Source organism: Terrapene carolina, unplaced genomic scaffold (assembly GCF_002925995.2).
Source record: "Terrapene carolina triunguis isolate 2854851 unplaced genomic scaffold, T_m_triunguis-2.0 Scaffold130, whole genome shotgun sequence".
Classification (NCBI taxonomy): Eukaryota; Metazoa; Chordata; order Testudines; family Emydidae; genus Terrapene; species Terrapene triunguis.
In genome coordinates this window covers 18,463,753-18,490,817 of record NW_020664481.1, presented here as the reverse complement: position 1 = coordinate 18,490,817, position 27,065 = coordinate 18,463,753, and the positions used below count along the sequence as shown (strand labels likewise).

The 27,065-nt window shown below is 41.6% G+C and overlaps 1 protein-coding gene across 6 annotated transcripts in view; it reads left to right on the top strand.

Moving 5' to 3' along the window:
- Positions 1 to 27,065, top strand: part of EYA2 (EYA transcriptional coactivator and phosphatase 2) — a 152,660-nt gene that overhangs the window by 91,717 nt on the left and 33,878 nt on the right. For all 6 annotated transcript variants that reach the window (XM_024204433.2, XM_024204436.2, XM_024204432.2 and 3 more), the window contains 3 exons: positions 2,387 to 2,564; positions 4,359 to 4,486; positions 5,001 to 5,084. In XM_024204433.2, coding sequence (XP_024060201.1) covers positions 2,387 to 2,564; positions 4,359 to 4,486; positions 5,001 to 5,084 — 390 coding nt within the window. The remainder of the gene's footprint in view (positions 1 to 2,386; positions 2,565 to 4,358; positions 4,487 to 5,000; positions 5,085 to 27,065) is intronic.

Genomic DNA, 27,065 nt, shown 5'->3' with positions numbered 1-27,065 from the left:
TCTTGTATTTCTGAAAACAATAGTGGGTTGTTTCTTTGTTTCATATTCTGCTGAAAGACAGTATGGTCAGTAAAGGCCCATAGACATGCACCGGATTGAGGTTTGAAGGTGACCTGCAAAAGGGAAAAAAAATTCTGCTTGTGCCTTTTTTTTTTAATGATGGGTTAAAAAAGACCTTAAGAAAAAACGAAAAAAGCTTTAGTTTTCTTTTCAGCTTTATTTTGTATTGGAAACTCAGGTCTGTTTGCCCTTGAGGACTCTCTGGTGACTGAGAACTAGTCGAATTATCACATCAGCCTAAAACACGATTAGTTGAGGGAGGGAGGGATTTTTAGTTAACACCTATTTAAAATCAGTGTCGCATGAACATTTCTGAGAAAGCCTCTTTGTTAATAATTCAGTATTCCACCCCTTAAGTTAAAGAGTGAGAGCTCACAAGATACATCTGAGACCCTTACACTGTCCTGCACAACTGCCAGAGAAGATCAGGTTTGACATTCTTGCTATTTCTGAAGTAAAAAAAAAAAAAAAAATTTTGACAAATTTTTAAAACAAAAAAATTCCACCTTTCAGTCTTTCGTTGTATGTCATGAAGAAGCAAAAATGGGCAAAGACTTAAAGTTTAAAAAAAAACCTTTGGTAGGCCACCTTCAACCTGTGATTTGTTTTTTTCAGGGTTGAAATACCCAAAGCAGAACTATTGTTTAATTTAAAAATAAAAGTATGGTGTTTTTAAACTGCTTTTCCTGATTCTGGCACCCTCATCAGCTCTCCCAACATGAGGGCTACAGCGGTGATAAATAGTCAAACACCAGCAACCACCCCAGTGTGTTAGACTGTGGCTTGGAGGTCACTGGTACCTGCATCCCTGTACTGCTTTGTCACTCCATTCAGATCAATTGATGTAAATATGCTAGGGTCTGAAATTTACAACAGCAACAACAAAAATCAGTGTTTTGAAGTGCCCAGAGAGGAATTATCTTGTGTATTTCAATATCCCACCTCCTCACAGGGAAGGAACAGATAGGCAGAATGGAGGGAGGCTATGAAGGGCATATGTGCTCTTGAAAAGCAAAACACAGCTGGAAGGTATTATTTTAGACCTCCTGGCCTTGATGCTGTCCATTTAATTAATGTATATGTCTTATTAAATCCTAGAGTGTGGTAAGTAGTATTCAGTACACTCATCCCTCACGGAGAGGCCCTGTAACTTCAGTTGAGAGCCTAGAAACGTGCTGTATGCTGAACTCAGCAAAGGGACTTATTATTGTGATACTTTTGTGATGGGCCTGATCCAACTCCTACTGAATCAGTCAATGGACACTTCCCATTAACTTCAGGCCTAAGATTGCTTAAAATGTTTCTCTCCCGGGAATTGAGTTCCAGTGAGGTGTATTGGGATTAATCCCCCTCCCTCAACCCCCAAAGATCATCTGCACCTCTGTAGTTAACTTACCTTTGGGAAGGGGAGATTGTTTAGGGATTCATTCACTAACTATCAGGGGGTAGCTGTGTTAGTCTGTATCCACAAAAACAACAAGGAGTCCGGTGGCACCTTAAAGACACCTAAAGTCCGATGGCACATCTGTTAGTCTTTAAGGTGCCACCGGATTCCTTGTTATTCACTAACTAAATGGTTTGGAAAACACTTTAAATATTTTCTGGAAATTTCTGTGTGACTTAGTGGATAGAACATTAGACTGGGACTCAGGAGCCCTGGGCTCTATTCCTGGCTCTGTCCCTGGCCTCTTTGGTAAACTTGAGCAAATCACGGCACCTCTGTGCCTCAGTTTCCCCATCTGTAAAATGGGGATAATGGTACCCTCCTTTGTAAAGGGCTTAGAGATTTAGTGATGAAAAGTGCTCTATAAGAGCTGGGTATTATTTTTTTCATTTTGTAACCAGTTCTACAGCTGATCAAAAACTTTGATAACAGGTAGAGGAAAATTGCAAATATTTTTGTGATTTCCCCCCCTCTGCATTTTTCACCTGTTCTTTTAATTACTCCTGTGCTTAGAACTGCTTACAGTGGCCACCTGTCTCACCTCAGTCCCTTTTGAAACAGTAGTTCACATCACTCCCCTGCATCAAATTGCTGCACCCTGTGCTCAGAAAGGGCCAGCCGTGGTGAACGAATCCCACAGAAAAAGGCAGGGCTTGTTATGACTCCTGTCGCCTTGTAAATTCTGCTGATGCCAGTGAAGCAGAAACAGCCATGGGCGAAGCAGAAATACCTACCAAAGTGACTTGAACAAGATTCTTTGGAAAAAGTGACCAGATCCCACGACTCTTGAAAGTATCTGCCACATGCATTACCTTACCCACTTGTCTGTGTAGTAAAAGCCTGTGATGCAGAAGGATTACTCATGTCTCTTTTCCCCCAAAGGAATACTCGTCCTATCCAAGCTTTCCTCAAAGCCAGTACTCTCAGTATTACACCTCTTCCTACAACTCTCCTTATGTATCGGCGAATAGCATCAGTCCTTCAGCCATCCCGACATCCACATACTCTCTCCAAGAGTCTTCACACAACATCACTAGTCAAAGCACAGAATCACTGTCTGGTAGGTGGATACATTATATTATTGAAAACCAATTCACTGTTTTACAGGCTCAATCATCTGTGGGCACAAATAATACAACTTTGCTGTGTGATTTGTGAGCGTATAAATTTACACTAGCAAATTAAAGTTCATGGCAAAGTTCTGTTACTTACACCTGCAATTTTGCACATGTCCTTTGTGGGGGCAAAGGATGATGACTTTACAACTGCAGGCACAAATTTAGAGAACAATTTAGAAAATGTAAGCTCTATAAGAATAAGCCATGTTCTTTTCATGAGTATTTCTTAATTGCTTCCTATAGCTCAAATGTGTTCCTGGTGTGAGTGGTCTCACACTTCCAAATAAAAGATGGTATAGAAAGGGAAAATGTTATTAATCATGACTTTTAAACAACAGGCTAGTGTGTTAACAGATAGTTTTTATTAGTGATGAGCCAAACCCAAAATCCTATATCCAAACACACCCAAAATCTAAAAAGTTCCTAACTTTGCAGCCTCCTTCTAGTTTTTACCTAATTTCTAACCACTAAACGTAATATTCGACTTCGTAAGTATGTTAAAAGGAATTCAAGTGATTCTCTCAAAAAAAATCAAGAGAAAACAGGTTGAGTTAAATGTCAATTATGAATTCCACATATGGCATCAATACCTTTGAAATTATCTCGGCTCTCCTGGAGTGCTTACTTTTCAGACTCTGAGGGCTCAAGCGGTCTATGGAATTACTGACAGATCATTATCCTCCTATGTACTGTCTGAATACAGCTTTCAGATGTCACTTTTCCACTAAAGTTTTCATTGGCATGCAATAACATTTATATAAAATACCACATAATTTGTGGATGATCACAATATACGCCCATTGTATGGTCTGCTGACTTATGGAACAAATCCGAACATCTGTGGTTGTTCAAAAAGAAAAATAAACTAATATTGCTTTTAAAAAGTGATCGCAGATTGCTCTAAAAGCAGTTGGAGGATTTTCTATTCCTTAGATCTTATCTCAGCCTACTTGAGAAACGGTGATTTCAAAGAGGCTTGTTAGGAACAACCCAAACTCTCCTTAAGAAGAGTGCATCTGTACCAGGAGGGTTGAGAGGCCACAAGTTAGCAAGGTGACAAGAAAAATGTTTGAAAAGGATTTGTAATTTAACGTAAGTGATATCTAGAGAGTTTTATGAAAGTGAATCCTATCAATTGATACTTTACACAGTGACCTTCACCTCTGGTTTATTCTTCTCAAGTGTTTCTAAACTGCTGTACCTTCTGTCCTCTGATAAACAGCTAAACTGGATTAAAACACACATGTATTTGGGAATATTCTAGAGCTGGGTTTTTAAACTATTTTTTGTTGTTGAAAAATGGCCTTTTTAATAATGAAAATTCGTTGGGAAAAAAAATCATGTTTTGAAATTTTGTTTTGTTTACTTCCCCATTTCCAATAGAAAAGAGAAAAAGGGAGAAAGGAAACCCCAGAATACCAAAAAAAACCCCTGATTTTAAAAAGTGTGAAAATTTTCAAAAAAATGAAATCTCATGTATTTTTTTTTAACTTGAAAATATATTTTCTTAAATGTTTGTGAAATGTTTCTATTGTTTGACCCATTCAAACACAAACCTTTGGAACAAACTTTTTTTTTTTTAAGTGGTTTGTGCAATAACTAAGTACCAAATACCAAAGCAGTTGTCACGCCTTTGCTAAAAGGTACTTCTTGGATAACATAAAAGTATCGCAAGAACCACACGTGAAAGGTTGCAAATTTTAGGCTTTCAGCGGGATCCCTTTTTCTCTCAATAGGGGAATATGCAACCACACCAGTAAAAGATACAGAAACAGACAGGCAACACCGAGGGTCTGATGGAAAGTTACGAGGCCGATCAAAAAGAAGCAACGATCCTTCCCCTACAGTTGACAATGAGATTGAGGTAATAATATTAATTCCTTTTGATAGTAAATCCAGCCAAGAGAAATTGCTACGTTGATTTACAAATAATCCGCTGTTAGACTAGAGAATGGTATGCGCCAAAACATAGGCAAGATGTTTGAGACCTATAGCCACCACGGCTGATGTAGTTTTAAAAGAAAAATGATTGTTGTCTCAGTGTAATTGTCATAGGCAAAATTTTGCACTCTGGCTTTTAAGGCAGCGTTGGATTCTGTTATTTTGCTCTCCTGACATAATATCCTACTGGGATTTCTATGCATATTGGGATAGCAGATTGTCAGAGCATATATGGAATCGGAGAGCAGAGTTTGGGGGTTTTTGGTTTGTTTTTTTACCAACCTTAAAAAGGCATCTATGATCAATGTTTAAAGTGGTTTTGTTACCTTAAAAAAGTTGTAGCCACGTAATATTTTTTCCTAATTAAATGCACTCCTGAAGATGCTTAACGGGTGAATGTATTTGTCTCTTTCCCTCCCCCTTGTCTTTCATCACAGCGGGTGTTTGTGTGGGATTTGGATGAGACGATAATTATTTTTCACTCCTTACTCACGGGAACCTTTGCATCCAGATATGGGAAGGTAAAATTTAATTCATATTTTTTTAACATTATTGTTTGTCAAGCAAAATTGCATTGGGAATTGTGGGGGCAGTTAATAAGGCAGCTTTTCTAACAGATGCTGCCCATTTTGTTCAGACAGATTTTGTTATAAATAAGTCCAGTGGTATTTCCCTCAAACATGTGAAAATTTAATTTAGTTTCCCTTTATATTGTATGTAGCCCCTCTTCTTCAAAAGCTTGCATTGTTCAGTTGCTGCTAGATAGGACACTGAGCTGTTGTTCTTTCAAGGCCTTTCTCCTAGGAGAAATAACTTATCCAGCAGCCAGAAAATAGTAACTCTAGCCTGCACACAGTAATATTTTCTGCTGGTCTATTGTTTTCATAAGAATCTCAGACAAATGATTTCTTTTTTTTAAGAGATTTTTTATATTGATTAACCCAAGTTCATTCCAAGTGTAGCATTGCATCTTCCCACTAACGATCTCAGATGGCCACTTAAGGCTAGATTTTTAAAGGTATTTAGGCACATAGTAGGATTCTCAAAAGGGCCTAGGGCCTACTAGCCCCAGTCGGCATCTTTAGGGTACATAAATACCTTTGAAAATCTGGCGTTTAAGCTGATGGTGGCATTTATTTAGCAAACCCTATCTGTAATTAATAGAGGAAGCTTTGAAATACACTGAAATTGGCTGCTAAGGAATTCTGAAATAGCAGGTACTTAATAATAATAGTGCCTATACCTCATTTATTTGTATGGCAGTTTTCCTATTATAAATTCTTGTTCAAATGACTGAGTTACATAATGTCAAGCATTTTTAAATGAGGAGAGAGAAAAAGACAATATCATTACCTAATTAAAGGTGGATAACCTATTTGACAACTGTTTCTGCATATGACTTTTAACATTGCAGCTTCATTGAGAGACTGGCAAATAATCCTATTTCTTTTTAGAAACTAGAAATATGATTTGACATCATTTTATTACTTTACCAGCTGTACTTGATTTATGATGGTTATAACAACCTGGATGTGTAATTAGTGAGATAGATTTATTGTCCGCTGTTAGATGTGCACACTTGTAAAGGATATAAAATGGTGTTTGTGGTGCAGAAATCCACTGCAGCATTTGGAATGCCACTAACACTTCTAGCAGCACCTTCTGAAAATCAAGCACACATTTTCGAACAGGGATTTATTCAGGCCTGTGTTGTACAGGGCAATTGGAATAGTTTCTTTTCCCACTGAATGTAATGAATGAGACAATTTGCAGCAGACATTGTGTAAGTTCTCACCTGGCTGCATGCAAAAAATAGAAAAGGAACAGGCAAGATAGAGAAAAATAAACTTGTGCAATCATACCGAGGATTGAGTTTTGGTGGTAAATGGCTGATGGAGAATTTCCCTAATGGAGGGCAACTCCATGCTGGTGCAAAGTCAGCTCCTGTGCTAGCCGTCCTGGGCACAGGAAGTATGTCGGGGCAAGGTAATTCAATGGTGGTGATTGAGCTCAGTTACATTGTACAGATCCTCTACTAAGATGAGATGACCTGGAGCACATCGCACTGGGGCCAACATAGACTCGTCTCTGGATCAGGGAGCTGTAATTGAGGCTATGTGAACATAGGCTGCATATTCTGAAAGAGCATATGCGAAGGTTAGGGAGAACCAAGAAAGTGAACTTTAGGTTAGGATTTTCAAAAGCACTTACCATGGACATAACTATTCCCATTGACTTCAGTGGTAAAACTCATGTTGATTTCAGTGGGAGTCTTACCCTTCACTTCAATGGAAGGCAGAGTTAGGGTAATCCTGAGGACTTTTGAAAACCTGCCTGCATAAGGGATTGAGGGGAGAAAATAGGAAAATGAAAACACACAAGGCTGTCCAGTATGAAAATGCTCTATGGAAAATAAAGTGAGAACCTTTCCCTAGGATAGTTCTTAAGCATTCTGTAGAATAGAGAATTATAGAATTTGAAGGGATATTCAAAATACAAAAATATTGTTAGAAAGGCTCTCCTTTGTTGTTAAGTTCTAAAAGATTTTTTGAATAACTTTTATAGAACCCCATTGAATTTCTACAGATCCTACTGGTTTCATCTCTTTTGAATTCCATAGAACTTTTCTATAAGGAAAATGGCTCAAAACTAAAACGATGATTAACCAAGGTTTTGATCTAAAAACCCACATTGAAATAAATTGATTTTGGATCAGGCTCTAAGTCAAAAGGGAAATGGAACACACACCAAACTTCTGTCATGGGAACCATTAAATAATAAACCCAATCCAGAAGTGTTTAAGCAAGTTGAATTCACAAATATGAGAGAAGCAGCCAAGTCAGAGTTGAGTAGAGCTCCAAAATTTCATACCTGAATAATACAGAAAGTATTAATCTCCGATATCCAGGCCTAAAATTTATTCTTTTTATCCATAATCGATATTAAAGATAAACATGCCTCTTATTAGACAGACACATTAATAATTAAATCTCCCTCTTCTACTGGGGCAGCTGGGATTAGAACCCTCGCTCTCTCACTTCCAAAAGCACACACTTCTACCAGCAGTACCTCATTGACCATACTAGTAGGGTAGAGCTGACCGAAACCTCTTTTGCAAAACAAAAAAAAAGTTCACAGTATTTTCCAGGTTTCATCAAAACTTTGTTTTGGTTGAAATTTTCTGACCACATCTAGTGCTGGAGCTCCTAGTTATTCTCTCCAAGTCACAACTATAAGGCGGGAACATCCCACTCAAAGCCAGGCCATTCCTTAGATAATGAGCTCCTTGGAGCAGAGACTGTCCTCTGGAAGTGTTTGGAAAGCACTGAGCACGTAGCAGCAATAAATAATAATAACAATTGCAGCACAAGGTGGACTGATCACTTGCCCATGGTCAAACAGCATATTAATGGCTGAGCCTGGACTTCTGCTTCTACTTATCTCCCAGCCTCAGTCCTCTGCTCTGGCCAGCAGACTGTTCAGCCTCCTTATATTTAATCTTAATGGGTTTCCCATGCAGTCCCTGCAACATATCCCCTCTGTTGGAAACCAGAAGTGGCCGGTGAGCTCCAGGTCTCCCTTTACTTTCTTTCCAGGTATTTTTTTCACAAACAAATGTCAACAGGTGGGATAAAGTTTTTTTAAAAAGTGTTTCCTATGCCTTAGAGAGGGGCTGGGGAGGAGCAGCTGTAGGAAAGGTGAGACTTGCAGTACAATGGACGCTTCTGTGCACCTATGAGTTGTGTCTGTATTGGGAGAGGTCACCATGTCATCCTGGAAGTCAAAAGATAGCCTTACAGGTCTGTCACATCTTACGCGCATTTAACATGCGCAATTTCAGCTTTATGCAGTCGGCAAAAACAAAAAAAAAGAGAAAAATAACAATTTTAATACTGTACCTGTAGTGCGGGCGATTCCGCCCGCCATTACAGTCAATGTAATTTTGACTATACGCGATTTTCGCTTTACGCGCTGACTGCGGAACGTAACCCCAGCGTAAGATGCGACAGACCTGTATATGCTGAGGGTACAATTCCCAGCTGAGCCTGACAGGACAGAGGCTGGTCCTCAGTTGCCATGCTTGTGATTAAGGGGATGTGCCATTGCTCTTCCCAGTGTGAAGTGGAATAGCTATCAAAATAACAAAATATCTTACATGTGCAGGTAAAGTGAGTTTTTGTTCTAGCTGAATGTGGTAAAGAAGCTGGCAAGCAGGAGAAAATTTCTCCACCCCTTTGCCTCTCAGCAGGAGGCCCCTCTATGCAGAGGTTCCACCACTATATTCAATTAACCCTGAATATTGTATTCAGTAAAGTTTAGAAACCTGTTCCACAGGCTTCTGCTTACAGTATGGGTGTCGAGTATTTGCTGTGAGACTAGAATGCTCAATAGACATAACACTTCATTTTTATGGCTTAATATACACCCCACCCAGCCTTTCTAATCCCTTCAGGCACATATTAAAGAGAGCTTCCATTCAGTAGAAAGGATGATTGCACTCTTTACTAGTCTGTAAAGAACTGAACACCGACGTACAGGCCTCTGAGGAAAACACAAGGGGAAATAAGTGAGTTAAAACCAATTGCAATGTTACTAGCGCTTTAGCTGCATTCAGTGCAGAGGTCTCAGACAGGAGGATGATACGTTACCAAGTTTGGCCTCTCGTTCCAAGTTTTGGTTTGAAATAACCAGACACAGGGCAGAAAAGTGACTCTTTAGGTGCTGTTAATTTAATACTTGGTAAAGGAAGTAGCAAATAGTCTTGTCAAGAGAATTCATCGACCTATTTTCCTCTCCCTATGCCCAAATTTTGGGAAATTTCTAAACCCGTTCCTCATTGCTTCTATAATCTTAATTGTCAACAGATTTTTTAATTTGCACGTCCCAGTTGTTAGAGGTCTTTTCTGCATTCCTTCCCAGTAGCAGTGAAACAGAATTATTTGATAGTTCACTCTAACACTTCTTTAATGAATGGTAAAGAGAAAAAGAGGGACACTAAATACGTTTTTTTTACCCAGCTGCTGGCATGTTAAGTAGGGGATAATAATACTTCCTTACTCCCACACTTTTTCTGTTTTGTATATTTAGACTAAGTTCTTCAGGGCAGGTAATGTCTCTTACTCTGTTAGTATAGTGCCTAGCATGATGGTGCCCTAATCTTAGGTGGGGTCTCTGAGTGCTACTGTAACATTAAAAAAAGTGACTAATGAACTGAATCTAATATTATAATTACTCCTTCCATATAACAAGCCTTGGGGACAAATGGAATGGATTTCATTTTAGCACTGATTTACAAAACTGAAAATTTCAGAAAACAGCTGATGTTGCTACCAGAACATGGAATTTTGATGGATCTTCATCAACCCTTTAATATTGTCTAAAAGTCAACAAGGGGTTTTGATCTGTAAATTTGAATGTAAGATGCACATTAACTTCTGGAATTAGTCAGCATCTCAGATTGACTTGATTTTAACAGACACCACTGCAAATGCATAACAGAGCACATTGTGTCTAATTTTTAAACAAAAACCTTGGAAACAGTTATGCCCTGACACTCATTTTCTGGATGTTAGTTTATTTAGAATGGGAGAATTTAAAATTAGCTATGTTTCTTATACTATACCATCCCAGGCTTTATCTGCCTGGGGGATTTATCTCAATTCCAGCCATCAGTAGCCAGCAACTGCCAGTGCAAAGCATATGGTAGGCAAGGAAAGCACAGAGGAATTTACCCCAGTTTCAAACAGGTGTAATCTGTACCACTGCAAATACTAAAGCTGGTTGGAAATTTTCTAATTTGAATGTTTTTCCATTGGAAAATGTCAATCTGTCAAAAGCTTGTATTTTTGCAGAAATGAATCAATTTCAACTAATCTTATGAGATAACACAGGCAAGGTTGGCTGTCTTGCTCTGTGTTTTGGGTTCAAACAATGATCCCTGGATTACAAAGTGAAATTCATCTAGAATCACCAGGTTCAAGTTGAAGTGAGGTTAAACCTACTGAGTTTTATACAGCTTCCACCCAAAACTATACATTGGCTCAAGTTTGCCCAAAACTGAGCTTAGATTCACTGCACCTTGACAAACATGGCCAGATTTCCAGTTTTAAAATAAAACCCTGAAACTAAGTGGTTTGCAGTTTAACTATGCATGTTTGGTCCAGCTTTACTTAGGAACACTGAGGAAACTTTAGGGAACAAACGGAGAATTCCAGTAAGCTGAAAGGAAAAGTGTCTTCCTGGTGAGCATTATTCGACTGTGGAATAAACTTTCCGAGGAAAGTGGTGAAAGCTCCATCATTGGGACACTTTAAAACTAGCCTGGGAAAAGCACTAGGGAATATACTGTAGGGAATAATCCTCTGTATCCACAGTGTCTCAAGGTTCAAGTCTGAGGGAGAGCCTGAACCAGAGTTTCACCACCCCTTACAGTATATTTCTGGGTTTTCCTAGTCTCTTGTATGCTTGATTGACTTTTGAGATTTCTACTCCAACAGCAGCTTTAAGGCATTTTCAATGGGACCTTGGGGAATTAGGTGCCCAATTCCATTGACTTTCCATGGGAATTAGATGCTTAACTCTCTCATGACTAAGTCTGGCCAGAAAACAAGAATTCTGTTTCACAGAGAATTTCCAGGTTTCAGTATTTGGTTTCGTATTGGGACAAACCTGAGATCTTTTTAATTTTTTCATGGAAAAACAAGGGAGAGAGACCTCCCCCAGAGTAGCCAGTAATCCATTTATCTGGGATGTGGAAGACCCGCGTTTAAATTCCTGCTCTGCCTGATTTGGAGCAAGAGTTTAACGTGGGTGTCCTCCCACATCCCATGTGATTACTCTAACCACTGGGCTATTGGCTATCCTGGAGTGGGTAGGTGTCTCTTGTTTTGTCCAGAAACTCCATCCTGGACCTAAGAAACCTTCCTGACAAAACGGAATTGGCATTTTCAGAAAAAAAATATTTCATCCAAGAACTTCCGACCAGTTGTACACAAGGCCCTTTCAAAATCCCAGCCCTGATTTTCTTTCTGCCTTCACTTTTATGCCTAAAACAGCTTGTGCTGTGCATTGCCATGTGCTCATACAGGCCCCCAAAGCTACTATCCAATTGAAACACCATAGGGATTTAATCAAATCTGATGGTGATTCATGGTTCTAATGGCTGGATCTGTCCTTTACTACTTTACAAACTGAGAAGGAATAAAAAGCCATTTTATTACTTGGCAGTTAAAAACTATTTGTAGAAGTTGCTAAGGTTCAAATCAAAAGCGCTCTCCCTTGAGGACTATTAGTTAATTCAAAGTGCCAAGGGATTTCCACCTAACCCCCCATTCTTCTTCTTTGGCTTGAGATGTGGCCCTATATCACTGCTGCTGTTCAAACATCTAAGAGTTTTCTGTTCCTTTGACAAACATGAGCCAAAGTGCTTAAGGACATCTGTTTATTTTATTTCTTTAATGAGAAAACCTTCCAATTTCTCCCTGGCTCAGCTGTGTTTATTTACATTTTGTTAGTCATATGTGCTGGGTACCTCACGACATTAACAACCTGCAGAGACCTAGGCTGAAGCCTGCTAGCAGGCATCCTGGTCAAAAAGGCAGAATAGGCCCTTCCTAAGGAAAACAGAGTCCCTGGAACTCTATAAAATAGATTTTCAAAACAAATACAGCCTAATTCACTCAGTAGATCCTGGATTAAGTCAAGATGAATACAATTTGGGAAGGATTTTCTGAGGAAGTTGGAGATTTTTTACCCACTGGAGGCTAAACTTTGTATTTAATGCCTTTTTAAGTTAAATAAGAAAAGCATTTAATCATTGCAGGTAATAAAGAGTCTGTTATTTTAGACATGTCATTGTATCAATTATTAGTTCATTATTGGGGAGAGGGCAGACTATATAAGGATAAATAATTGCAGTGATTCAGTTATTTTCTAATGTCTATTTTGGGAGCAAACTTCTGTATTAATAATTTCTGCTGACAGGAAGCAGGAATGCAAAATAGGAAAGACAGACCCATGACAGTTTGCAAGATGGGCACAGGAGACGGTCTGAAGAGCTTTTATAGATTTAATCTCTTGTAGAAAAGTTTACGTAAACCAGGGATTTTCCAAGCATGTGTGGCATCTAGGAGTATTAAAGGATTATTTCTATCATAAAATACATTTCAGAAATGGTGCTGGGTTCCTAGCTAAGAAGACCTGCTCCTGAGCATCTCTAAATCATGACATTTTGTTTTCTTCTAATATTTTAGGGGCAGGCATTAAAAACCTTAACTTCCTCATGTAAAATGCAGGCACAAACAGGTAATTCTATATGTGATACACCTGTTGTAAATGTTTGGTGTCCATTATTACCCATCTCCACCCAGGTGCACAGTGTTTTGCATGTGGCCTTCAGGGGCTTGTTTGAGAAAATGTGGCCCTTTTCTTTGTGTGGGGATTTAGATGAGAATTTTTACATTCCTGATGAGGGAGAAGGGAGGGTGATGAGAAATAAATTGTAGACTGACAAAACCTTTGAGCATAAGCCCTTTCATATGCCTTAATAACAAGAATTATTTTCCATCGCACTTAAGAACCATATGCCTCTGCAGTTTTGAGGATAGATTTTTTTCTGATCAATAGACTCCTGGGGTTTTGCTCAGAGATCCTTTGAATTGCCATGAAATTCTTGTCGCCGTGTCATAAGCTGCACGTTTAAAGCAGGGACATATTTGGGGCTAGTGTTGACAGAGCTAAAGCGGATGGACTACTGTGCCTATCTGCTCAATGAATGAACTTTATCCATCTTCTGATAAAAAGTAGAACAGCTTCAAGGCATTGTCCCCAACTATATCTGGACAGGTACATGTATATAAAGGCAGGAGTCTCTTATGTAAGACTCCAGCCAGTGGGACCAGAAGCAGTCAAAGCAGGACTGCTGCACTGGGGAGCAGGGGGCAAAATGGAGTCCAACTGGGGCCAACCCTCCCCCAAGCATGTCCTGGATGCAGATCTGGGTTGGAGAGACCCTTCCAATCTGTGGGTCCAAGGAACCAGAGGGTGTCTTCCCATGCCACCCCCACAATGTGGCCTGCGGGAAAAACTGCAGGAGAGGAGCCAGACACAAGGACCAGAAGCCGCACAAGCAGGGACCTTTGGACATTCAGAGAACTTTCCATCATTTCGGCTGGAGTTTTTCTGCCCTGTGCTGAATGGCTGTTTGCTCCCATCTTCGCCCTCCCCCTCCTCCACTGTCTCTTTGCCTCATCTTCACTCCACACATGCCCGTGTGTTCTGTCCCTTTCCCTACCCCGTGTCTGTCTTGTCTATTTAGATTGAAAGCTCTATGGGGCAGGGACCATCTACTACTCAGTGTCTGTACAGCATCTAGCACAATGGGACCCTATTCTTGGTTGGCCCTCAGGTGCTACTGTAATAAATGTGATTAATAACTAACATATAGTGCTGCACTGGACTTCAACATGCTGCTGCTGTGTGAAAAGTGACACAGGATGGATAGCACAATACTGCCATTTTCAATCTGACCTCCATGTGTCCAAGTTAAGTCTGCTGCTTGGATAACAAAAGAGCAAAAAAAAGTTTTTCATCTAAAGAAACTGCCTTTTGGTTTCATCACTGCCATGCGTGCATATATACACACACAAAAGGGAAAAAGAGGTTTCACTTTGTTTTGCCAAGATGAGAAGGCGGGATTTCTCTTGACAGCTTCAATGGTTTTGCCCGCTGAGAAGATGCTTTCACCCATCTCTGGCCATACCTCAAATAAACATGTGACACACAAGTCCGCTGGTAAGAGATTGAACTTTATTTCCTGGCCCAAGTCACTTGACCCTAAATATGCCTGTCTTCTGGAAGGAGGTCTCACGTCCATGGCTCTGCATCTGGCACTTGGAAATTATTTTGAAACACATTAAAATGGTGCAGGACAGAGACGTAGGGATACAACATGGCAATAGTACCCCGAAACGAGCCTTGGGTGGGTTCTGAAAGGAATTAATATTTTATAATGCATCCTGCATTATGTTTTAAGAATAGATTCCTCAATGTGTGGCCAGCAAGGGTTACTATGCTTTCCACAAACTGCAGTCTGAAGGCGACGAAGAAAGGCATGCTGGTATTGTAGACTTAGCAAGTGGGAACTTCAGAGCTCCCAGCTGCCTGACAAAAGAGAGCGTGCACTTTGGTTGTGCCCTACAGTTTATAGGAGGCAGATGTAATCACCTCTTGAATACGAGGCTCCAGGTTTATTTTTGGATCTATAATTGCCGCTTTTGATGTCTTACGCTGGCAGCAAAGTATAACTGCACAGTGCATTTTCTTGTTTTATCTCCAACGGGAAATATTTATCAAACACAACTCAAGGAGCATCAGTAATTTGGAGTCTTTTCAGAATTTGCTTTTGAGCTATGTGAAAATATCCATATTACCACCTTTGAGGTATACTGAGGATGGCACAGAAGACTGAGGAGGCTGCTAGCCAAGCAAGAGAAAGCAGGATTCCGGCAGGTTTGCCCTCCACTGGCCAGAGCCTAGAAGCAGGATTCCACATTACTGCTGACCAATATTGAATATTCTCCTTTAGGTCAAAAAGGTATCACAGGTCTTCTTTTAATCTGAGGGTCCAGTTTTTAAGCCCTACAAGGAATGGATCCTTCACAATGTTTGTTGTCAAGATCACAGTGAAAACAAATAATGCAACATGAGAGAATCGGAGCAGTAATGTTTATAACCAAAACAGAACTGGGGCCAGATGCAAGTCTTAGGGAAGCACCAGCTTTATTTACATTCTGACAAGCAGTCACTAGCCAGCAAAACTCCATATGAAAAGAACACAGCAGTATTGTGCCAGACAAGCTGATCAGTTCCTCTGATGGCGAACCTGAATTGCATCATACGCTGAATAAGCTGTGAATGAGGGATCCAACAGCAAGAGACCTGTAAATGGACTGCAACCAGAAATTAATGGTTTTCTAATGTTCAATAGGACAGTCTCTGTATTATAGTTAGTGATGACAGACTAAGGAGGATACCTTCAGGAGAGGCAGCATGGTCTAGTGCAGGGATCGGCAACCTTTGGCACGTGGCTCTCCAGGGTAAGCCAATGGGGGTGGTGGGAAGCGGCGGCCAGCAAATCCTTCGTCCCGTGCCGCTTCCCACGTGGAGTGGCGAACCGCGACCAGTGGGAGCCGTGATTGGCTGAACCTGCAGACACGGCAGGTAAACAAACCGGCCCGGCCCGCCAGGGTGCTTATCCTCGCGAGCCGCATGCCAAAGGTTGCCAATCCCTGGTCTAGTGGATAAGTCACTGAACTGAGAGGCAACATCTGAATTCAGTTCCCTGATCTGCCATAGAGTCCTTTGTGACCTTGGGCAAGTCACCAAGTGTCTAAGTCACTAAGTCTCTCTGTGCCTCAGTTCTCCATCAGTAAAATGGGGATGATAATGCTACTTTTTCCTCCTACCCTTAAAGTCTTGTCTATTTAGACTGCAAGCTCTTTGGGGTAGTTAATGACTTTCACTGTGGCCTTGTCTACACTAAGATTTAAAGGTGTGATGTTACAATACGTTAGCTAACGTGTTTGAGAAATCGCAGTGTAGACAAGGCAGTTCATACTGTAATATATGCTAAGATGGTCAAGTTAAAGTCTAGGCTGCCCTATCCCCAGCTAAGCCCATCAGCTTAACACATGTTAAAGGCAGTTTGCCTTGTCTACCCAAGACTTTGCAATTATGTTAGTTAGAAAGTATTAGTCTAGTAAAGGCCTGTGTGTGTGTACACTGCTTAGCAGTGGAGCCCTGAATTTGGTCAGGGCCGCTAGCTATTACTGTAATACAAATAATCAATCGATCTTTAGAACATTGCCTCTTTGGACAAAGTCACCATATCACCATGTTGTGTTCTGGTGTTGTGATATCTTGGCATTTATACCATATTGCAACTCAGTGTCAAGACATCACAATGTCAGTTCAGCCCCAAAGATGTTTCAAGATGTTTATTTTATACCTCGCAAGCCAAACTTGCAGGATGTGGAACGTTCGTGGGGAGATCAGGACTGTCTGTGAGAAAGGGGTGTTTAAAACTAAGCCGATCGCTACCGGAAATTGTTATTTGCTCTTCTTTCTCAGAGTTCCTTGAAGAAAAACAATAGAGGCTGGACTGGAATAAACCCACACAAGAAGCACTTCAGCAGTTCTTAAAGATACAGACATAAAGATTGGCTTGTATTATGAGCAACTATGTTAAAATGGATTTGAAAAAAATCTTACTATTTTTAGTATTGTAGTAACTTTCCATTAGACATTCACTGTAGAAAAAGATTTTAGGAGCCAAGTCAATTGTATGAAACAGATCAAAAAGAACATCTCATCTGATTTAATTCAGTGCTGCCTTTGGGATTTACTGCTGGTATTTAGGTACCTGTCAGGTGCCCTGGATGATGTTAGCAGGGTTTGTTTTGTTACTTCCCAAATCACATTAGCTGGATATACAAAAAGGCAGCTATGAATAAAAGAAATCAGGGAAGGTTTTTTTTCTGTCTGGCATTTACTTTTGTCTGGCAAAGTTTACAGTGGTAGTTGTTATTAGGGCTGTTCATTCAGGTTCCACAAGATGGCTAATAAACCTGAATTTTTCAGAGTTCAGGTAAAACAAATTCATATGTATGTGTTTCACGGACACTTTTAGCGTATGGGAGATGGTCATGGGATTGGCATAATGAGGTAATAAAAATGGTCATACTGGGTCAGACCAAAGGTCCATCTAGCCCAGTATCCAGTCTTCCGACAGTGGCCAATGCCAGTTGTCCCAGAGGGAATGACCAGAACAGGTAATCATCAAGTGATCCATCCCCTGTTGCCCATTTGCAGCTTTTGGCAAACAGAGGCTAGGGACACCATCCTGGCTAATAGCCACTGATGGACCTCCATGAACTTTAGTTCTTTTTTAACCTGTTATAGTCTTGGCCTTCACAACATCCTCTAGCAAGGAGTTCCACATGTTGAGCATTGTGTGAAAAAATACTCCCTTTTGTTTGTTTAAACCTGCTGCCTCTTAATTTCATTTGGTGACCCCTAGTTCTTGTGTTATAAGAAGGAGTAAATAACACTTCCTTATTTACTTTCTCCACACCAGTCATGATTTTGTAGACCTCTATCACATCCCCCCTTAGTCATCTCTTTTCCGAGATGAAAAGTCCCAGTCTTATTAATCTCTCCTCATATGGCAGCCATTCCATACCCTAATAATTTTTGTTGCCCTTTTCTGAACCTTTTCCAATTCCAATATATCTTTTTTGAGATGGGGCAACCACATCTGCACGCAGTATTCAAGATGTGGGTGTACCATGGATTTATATAGAGGCAATATGGTATTTTCTGTCTTATTATCTATCCCTTGCTTAATTATTCCCAACATTCTGTTAGTTTTTTTGACTGCCGCTGCACATTGAGTGGATGTTTTCAGAGAACTATCCAAAATGACTCCAGGATCTCTTTCTTGAGTGGTAACAGCTAATTTAGATCCCATCATTTTTTATGTATAGTTGGGATTACGTTTTCCAATGTGCATTACTTTGCATTTATCAACATTGAATTTCATCTGCCATTTTGTTGCCCAGACACCCAGTTTTGTGAGATCCTTTTGTAGCTCTTTGCAGTCTGCCTGGGACTTAACTATCTTGAGTTTTGTATCATCTGCAAATTTTGCTACCTCACAGTTTACCCCTTTTTCCAGATAATTTATGAATATGTTGAATAGGACTGATCTCAGTACAGACCCCTGGGGGACACCACTATTTATTTCTCTCCATTCTGAAAACTGACTCTTTATTCCTACCCTTTGTTTCCTATCTTTTAACCAGTTGCCAGTCCATGAGAGGGCCTTCCCTCTTATCCCATGACAGCTCACTATGCTTAAGAGTCTTTGGTGAGGGACCTTGTCAGAGGCTTTCTGAAAATCTATGTACACTGTACCCACTGGATCCCCCTTGTCCACATGTTTGTTGACTCCCTCAAAGAATTGGTGAGGCATGATTTCCCTTTACAAAAACCATGTTGACTCTTCACCAACAAATTATGTTTCTCTATGTGTCTGACAATTTGCCCGGTACTGAAGTCAGGTTTACTGGCCTGTAAGTGCCGGGATCACCTCTGGAGCCCTTTTTAAAAATTGGTGTCACGTTAGCTATCCCCCAGTCATTTGGTACAGAAGCTGATTTAAATGATAGGTTACAAACTACAGTTAGTAGTTCTGCAGTTTCACATTTGAGTTCTTTCAGAACTCTTGGGTGAGTACCATCTGGTCCTGGTGACTTATTACTGTATATCTGGAGTGAAATTTTTAAGTGACTAAGTCCCATTTTCAAAAAGTCCCTTTGACTTTCAATAAGAGTTAGGCTCCTAAATCACTTTTGGAAATGGGACTTGACTCCTAAGTCACTTAAGCACTTTTGAAAAATTTACCCCCATCTTATCATAGCTCTACCATCTAGGAACCGAAATGCTTGGAGAAGATTACATCTAGCATTAGTCTAGCTCTATAAATGCCCCCCCCCCGGACATTTGAAGGATACCCCTCCTCACAAAGCCCAATATAAAAAAACATGCCTACTTGCATTAGAAATAACAGAACCCATGCACACCCCTGCTGGTTACTTATGGATGAGAAAGCCACATCCATCTCTCATATTCTGATCAGGGCATGCAACTCAACAGCCAAAGAATAAATGATTCTTACAACCAGTCTTTGTTCAAACATGTGGCCCAGCCCTCTCTTTCCTCTCGCTCTTTACAACCTTCACTTTTTTATATATTTCAACCAAACAAACTGGTCCATTTCCCAGGAGTTTCCAAGTAATTAAACCCAATTAAAACCATTAAATTCTTTCTTTTAGTGACAACTTCATTATTAACAGCTAACCACAAGGAGCAGATTTAACTTGGAAAGTCCTTGATTGTGTACTAATCCATCTCTCACCTCTGGCTGACACCTCCATCAGATAAACCCCACAGAATAGGAGTCTGATGAATACTCTTAATTAATACTTTCTTCCTTGTAGAAAAGTAATTATTTGTTCACGGCATAAACAGGTATTTGGCAGGAGCTTAAAGTCTGATTGGTTTTAAATACTAGGGTTTGTTTTTTTTATTTAAGAAAAAAAATCTGAATTCAAGATGTGGGCTCAGAATTACATTGTCCTAACATCCAGAATGTCAGGTTAATTGGCACATATCTAAACAGAGACAAACTCAGACAACAAGCTGCCTCAATGTGTTATCCTGCATGTGTTATCAAAGCAGCCAGCTCTGCCCCTTTGCTAATGGCATGCAAGTCTGAACAATTTACCTGCAAGACAGAAGCTTGGAACTAGAGTGTTTTGGAAGCAGAAACCGAGGAGAGAATGACTTACACTTGAGAGATTGCCAGAGATAAATCTGCCTACTCACTTCCTTTTACAATATCACCAAGAGCTATAAAGTAGGAGGTAACTGGCTCTGATGGGCCAGCCAACTGGAGGCATAGTAGCTGCAGGTGGTAACAAATACATGTGTTTTTAATGCATACTTTAGGGCAAGGTGGGTGAGGTAATATCTTTTATTGGACCAACTTCCATTGGTGAGAGAGGCAAGCTTTTGAGTTTACACAGAGCTCTTCTTTAGGCCTAGGAAAGATACTGAATGTCACAGCTAAATACAAGGTGGAACAGATTGTTTAGCATAATTAGTTAACACATATTTCAAGGGAGCATTCAAGGTGAAATGGCCCATTAACACCTCTCCAGTCATAGGAGGGAAAGGCAAAAAAAAACCCCAAAAAACTGGGGAGGTAGTTTAAGTAGGTTACAGATTATAATAAACCGTAAATCCAGTGTGTCTATTCATTCCAGGATTTTTAGTATCTAGCAAAATTATAGGAATTCACCCCCCCCCCCCCCCGGCTCATCTTTTGAAGGTGTTGTGCAGTTTTCCTTTGAGGATGAGGACTGAGGGGTCAGATATAGAGTGATCGCTTTGTGAAAAGTGTTCACCCATAGGTGATATGATGTTTTTTGTCTTTTATCATTTTCCTGTGTAAATTCATTGAAGAACGTAGTGATTGTCCGGTTTCACCCACATAGTTGCTATTGGGGCATTCAGTGCACTGGATGAAGTACACCGCACGTTGTGATAGAGCATGTGTGGGTCCCATGGTCTTAAAAGGTGAGTTGTGGTGGGGTGTGTTGATCATCGTAGCTGTGGAGCTATATCTACAAGTTTTGCATCTGTTGTTCTGGCAGGGTCTGGTGCTACTTTGAGGTGGTGTGTCCTGGTCTGCGGGTAGCTTCAAACAACCCCCCAACCTCTGTAGTTACCTGCATTAGCTGATCAGTGTTGTTTTATATTCAAGTAATCCACTAGTCTTAATAATAATTCATTGTTAGTAACTTAACTGTATATCTATTAAAGTCTATTGTTAACATATATACAGAACACATATACAGGTTAATCTATCAGTCTAACCTAAAACCAACTGCCTCCTCAGATTATCACCTCCCACACGCTGAAGAGTCTGTTCATTCTCTTAAAGTCACAATAACACCACAGTCACTAAGTGGGATCAAGAACAAACTTCACCCTGATGGACTGAGCATTTTTTGCCTTCCTCTGAAGCTGTGCTAGCCCTGGATAGATCATTGGTCTTCTCCAGTATGGCTGCTCTTATAGCAAGAGGACAAAACATAATTCCCCCAGAGCAATGGAGCCAGATCCTAGGAGATTCTGGATGCCTTGAGTCCAATAGGAATAGCGGGTGTAAGGCATCTCACAGCATCAGGCACCTGACTTGAACTGTGCAGTAGCATGTAATCCTGAAGCCCTCCTTGGCTAGAAATGACAGCGATGACTGAACACATCACAAGCAGACAGTTTTAATGTCACTCACCAGTTCAAATACTATCAGTCCAAATCGTTGTAGAAAAAGTTATGTCTTTCCATTTTTGGCAGCCCACCTTGCTCATGGAGAAGGAGTTGGAGATTTTCCTGCCCATGGAGAAATATACTGAAGCAGAGTGTTTGACAGCGGGAGTGTGTAATTAACCTCCCTATTCTTTACAAGCTAAGAGCTCAGGTGTGCCCAGCCCAGGCAGGAAAGCAAGGTGAGGTAAGGGTGCAAGGGTCTTCCCTCCTGCATTCGATGGGCACAGCTTCAGTCCTTGTATTGTACTTCCCAGTGCACCAGGGACTGTTCCAAACTGATGCTGCTTTATGCGTTATGCTAGCCTCTCCAGTCCAATGGGAAGGAGAAGGTGTTACATCCAATGGTGGCACAGCAGCTGACGTCCCTAGGGGCTCCTGGATCATCTCTTAGTGCCACAAGCGAGCCTCACAGGTAATTGAGTGAGGCTGTTTAATTTTACCACATTAGGAAGCGCCAGGCCAGTAGCTGTGTATGGCTGAGGTGAGGTGACACATTCAGGAATGGATTGTGATAGCCTAGGTTTTATGTGTAAGGGGTTTATTTCTTGTTTTCTATCCCATCTTCTCATTGTTCTTCTTTATTAAAGCATAACCAGAGATTAGTAAAAAGGTAGGACTTCGCTCTTCTAATGTTACTAAACAAACACTCAGGGCTAGTATTTCCCATTTAATTAATTTTCAGCGTGAGGACTGGTTGATGGGAGGAGATTCATTTTCTAGGAGTCCGAGGCCCCAGTCTTCCCAGTGGATTCCTGAGCAAAGTGAAAGTATCACTTTGAACTGGGCAATTTGGGTTAATTGTTCTCAGTGCACACAAGCATAACACACTGGGGAAGTAACAGATCCCTGAGAGTTATAGGGCTCAGCATTCCAGAGTATTAGGGCAACTTTGTCTTAGCCAGCTACTAGAGCATCTCCCTACAGCCTAAGGGGATCCTCAGGTAACGCAGAGCCACTGTAGCGGCTTGTATGATACGTACCTGCTCTCCCAAAACGAGCGCTTCCTTATGCCTGGCCGATTACTGGCTGCTGGAATAGCTCTTTAGGCTTGGTGACAGCCAACATAAAAGGAGAGCAGGACTGAGTCCAGTACTCAGCCTGTCCTGGTAGGAAGGGAGTGCAAAGAGAAAGCTGGCTGTGGAGCAAAGTCTCCATATGACAATTACTATGGGCCTTAAATCTGTCTTTGTGTCCCGATACCTGTATTGACATCAGCTTCAAAGTATTTACATAGGCTTACATGGGTCTCAAACAATTGTATCCGGACACCGATTCTGTGTCCTACCCTAGACATATCTGCTTGATACTGAGCTGACAGTGCTTCCAGCTTGTTCAAAGTGATCTTCCAGAAAATCAAGTCCTCCCAGAGAGGAGGACAGAGTCTGTCCTGCCTTCAGATATTGAACGGTCTTATTTCTGGATGAATTCAAATCCATGCATCTACATGTAAAAACAGTATCTAGTATAATGATACCTCAGCCTTGGCTGGTGCTTCTGGGCACAAACACATATAATAGATAATACTGGAAGTGCTGATTTTCCTGTTTAACTTTGTCAGGCTGTTTAAGACTTGGAAAAGAATCCCACTGTAGAGGAAGTGTCCATACAGAGCTATGCATTAGTGCCAAATTATTTCCCCAAATGACTTCCCCTTTTTTCTGTTTTTATTTTCATTCCATCACACTCTCTATCTCAAGGGAAAGATTTTTTTCTCCTCTGCAGTTTATTCTACATATTGTTTTGGTTTAAGAGAACGTGAACTTCATACACTGTTCTGCACAAACATTCCCCACTCCACTTTGGCCATCAATACCAGTAAAGCTGCAAACAGACCCAAAGAAAAGAAACAAATGAAAGATACCAAACAATGAGATATGCTAAAAGAGGTTTAAAAGGCAATGGCCCTTGTTATAGAAGAAATAAATTGCTTCATTAAAACAAAAAATTGATTCCTTCCTAGCAACGTCTTTCTTCAAAAACAGCTCCCTTGATGTAACTTTGAGGGATTGCGTGTCTTGAACCCAGGCCTTTTGAAAATGGGAGGGCCTGGTCTGTCCACTTTTCAGGACAGGCCCTGGTCCCCTACCCCTCCTATTCCACCTGAGGCCCCGTCCCCCGACCAGGCTGGAAGCTGGAGCCAGGTCGAAGTAAGAACTGGCTGGGGGGGCCCGGACAGCTGTGGGGAGCCGTGGACCCTCCAGCTGACCTAGGTGGGGGTCCCAAGAGCAGCCCCCTGGCCCATATCCCCACCCCCCAGGGCAGGCGGAGGGTCCAGGGTTCCCCACAGCGGCCCAAGCCCACTGGGTTGCTCTTACCTGGGCCCAACTGCTGCTCTTCGGACCCTGAGGCTCTGCCCCTATCCAGGCTGGAAGATGGAGTCGGGCCAAGGTAAGAGCCACCCGGAGAACCCAAGCAGCTGTGGGGAGCCCCGAACTCTTCACCTACCCTGGGTGGGGGGCCATGGAAGATGGGGACATGGGCCAGGGGTGGCTTTCGGGCCCCCCACTCAGGGCAGGTGGGGGATCTGGGGCTCCCCACAGCTGCCTGGGCGGCTGTTACCCTGGCCAGGCTCCGGCTTCTGGCCTGGGGGCAGGGCCTCAGAGGGAAGAGGAGGGGCAGAGCCATGGAGGGGGCAAGGTCTCATGGCCCCCCACTTTTACGAAGGATCTGGCGCCCCTGCCCCAGATGCCGCCATCACCTAGCAGCTCGTTGGTACCAGCAGGGAGTGTGGGCTGATGGATCCTAGTTCAAAATGGAGGCACTGCCCATAAAGCTCCTGATTGGAGGAGACATCCGGCCTCTCCAATTGGCTCAGACTTGCTATTTAAGCCAGAAGGAGGCAAAGAAGTTGTCTGAGGACCTAGATGAATTCCTGCCTAGCTGCTACATTGGACCTTGTCTGACTCCTGCCCTACTCCTGGTTCCTGCCTTGTACTTGATCCCTGGTTCTACACCCTCACCCCTGTCTGCTGACTCTGGATCCGACCCTTGGCTTGACTCCTGATTCTGTCTCCGACCCCAGCCTCTGGATCCAGGTGCCTGTCTCCTGCTCTGACCACTAGGTCTGACCATCAGATCAGACTGCCTATGTGCTAGTCCATAACAGTAACTTTACTTGGATAATAAAATTCAGTTCAGTGTTATTCACGTGGAGCTTTTATGATAGCCAAAACACATGCACAAAATATTAAGTAAAGCCTCCCAAGCACCAGTATGCCTAAGAAAATTAACGTGTTCTAACTTGTGTCACTATGTGATGGCGCCATGTACGCTGATTTGCTCTGATTTCAACCATTGGTGGTACCGACCTAGGTACATGCATTGATGTGAACTCCTAGAGTAGGCAGGCAATGCCCTTTTTAAGACACGTTTTGCAACAGTGCGTCTTACCCCAGTTTCAAGCAGAGGTAAAGTTGCATTGGGGCAGATCGCAGCGTATAGCAGGTGTGATGTCCCAGTCCTCAAACCCAGGCCTGTGAGTTCCCAGAGAGCCACCGCATCCTGGCCACCACCTGATGTCAGCTGAAACCTGGTGGGCCAAGGAGCTAGCAGAACTACAGCCTCAGCCAAGGCACTACCCACAGGAGTCCTGACTGGAGGATCGCCTGGCTTCCCCAATTGGTCCAACCATGCTATTTAAGACAGAGGGAGGCACAGGAAATTATCTGAGCAACTTGGTGATTGCCTGTTGCTGTTGTGTTGGACCCTACTGGTGCCTGCATTCAATCCCGTTCCTGATTCCTACTCTGCTCCTTACCCCCTGCCCTTGTGCCTATTTCCCACTGTGCTCCTGCTCCATGCCTGATCCTTTCTTCTTCTCCGGTTCCTGTCTTTATGCCTCACTTCTGACAATCATTTACCAGTCCTGGCTCTGACTTGTGACTCTGGCTTGACTCTTGGTATCTGATCCCATTTCTGACCCTCAGCTTTGATTCCTGGTTCTGACTGTGGCTTTGGTAATCAGCAGTTGACTCTGGTGTTAATCCTCAACTCTGTTCCCCGGATGCCTGCTGCACCCATGAGACCTGACTCCTGCTCTGACCACTAGGTCAGACCACCTATATCCTGGTCACTAACAGCAGGTTTGCTAGTGTGTGTTAGGATTTCACATGGAGGTGGCTACTCCAGTAGCCGAAATCAACAGCATAGACATGGTTCTTACTCTGATCCTTGATCCCCATACATAAATATTCTCAGAGAGAAATTGTTGCACTGACATGAAATAAACAAATACTTAACTGTAAGACGTTGCAGGTGATTGACTTTAGACTTCTGATGACAACATTTTGGATCAGGAGTGTTCAAGGAGAAGCTTTTGATTTTTACTTTCCACCCAATAGGAGAAAGTGCCGTTCTCTCCAGGGTAGTGGTAAGCATGTTCAAGCATGAGTGACGGAGCTTTTCTCTAGTTTAGTGCAGTCCCTATGAGTCATCCATAAAGCTGAAACCACAGCCATTGTCCTCTAATTAAAGAGCTACACCAAGAATGCGTAATAATTAGGTTACTGTGTGATACACCATCCGTGTCAACAGCCTCTGCCACAAAGGTTGATTGAAACATACTCAGCCTCCAAACATTGTGTTCCCTGGTAGACCTCCCAAACTAATTCATTACTGACCTCACCATGCAATAACATGACTCCACAGAAATCTGCAGAAAATTAGGGCAAAGTCCACATATAAATCTGTACTGTCTTAGCAGGACTTGTAACTTCAGTGGGAGAAAACCGCACATGTACACTCAGGGCACACAAAGATGAGAGATCCCTGACCTAATAAAGATGAATTACAAATGAAAGCCTGTTGTGGAAACTCTCCTTTTTCAAGCTCTCTGTTGCTGTTTAACTTGATCAGGCAAAATCCGTTTGAACTAGGAGAGTGTTTACCAAATTAACAACAAAGTATTTTTGTTTGTGTCATAGAAATATTTATTTAGTGATTAAGAAAATAATTTTCACATGAATAGCACTTAAGACTCTTCTATGTCATGTTTGTTCCTATTATTTCACACTGGGCTTGGAGCAGCAAGTTAATTATTTGGGGCTGAAGGTCTGTGTGTGGGAAGTTGTGACATGGAAAATGACAGAATTGTATTTAATATTGTGGAGAGCTAGGTTGAGGTATAGGTCACAGCAGATTCCTAAGGAGCAATGTGGAGCAACAAATCACAGAAGAGGCTGTGTCAGGTGCTCATTTGTCAGTTTTGAACTAATAAACTAAGGAGTTATCAGGAGTTATACATTCCCAACAAGTGGAGAGCAGGTCCCATACAGTGGGACTGCTTACCTGATGAGAAGAGCTTCCTTCCAAGGCTGGTTTAAAATTAATGATATGAAAAATAAGTGATTATCTTATTTCATTTAATTTTGTTTTGGTAACATTTACTGTTTTCCAAGTGGTAGAATGGTGTGACCAGGAGGAATTTTACTCTTATGTATACAGTGCTCTGATTGTAGAAAGCACTGTATAGAAATAAAATAGACATGGTCCCTGCCCCTAGGAGTTTACAATCTAAGGGTTGATATGATGCAATGAATGAAAGCAAC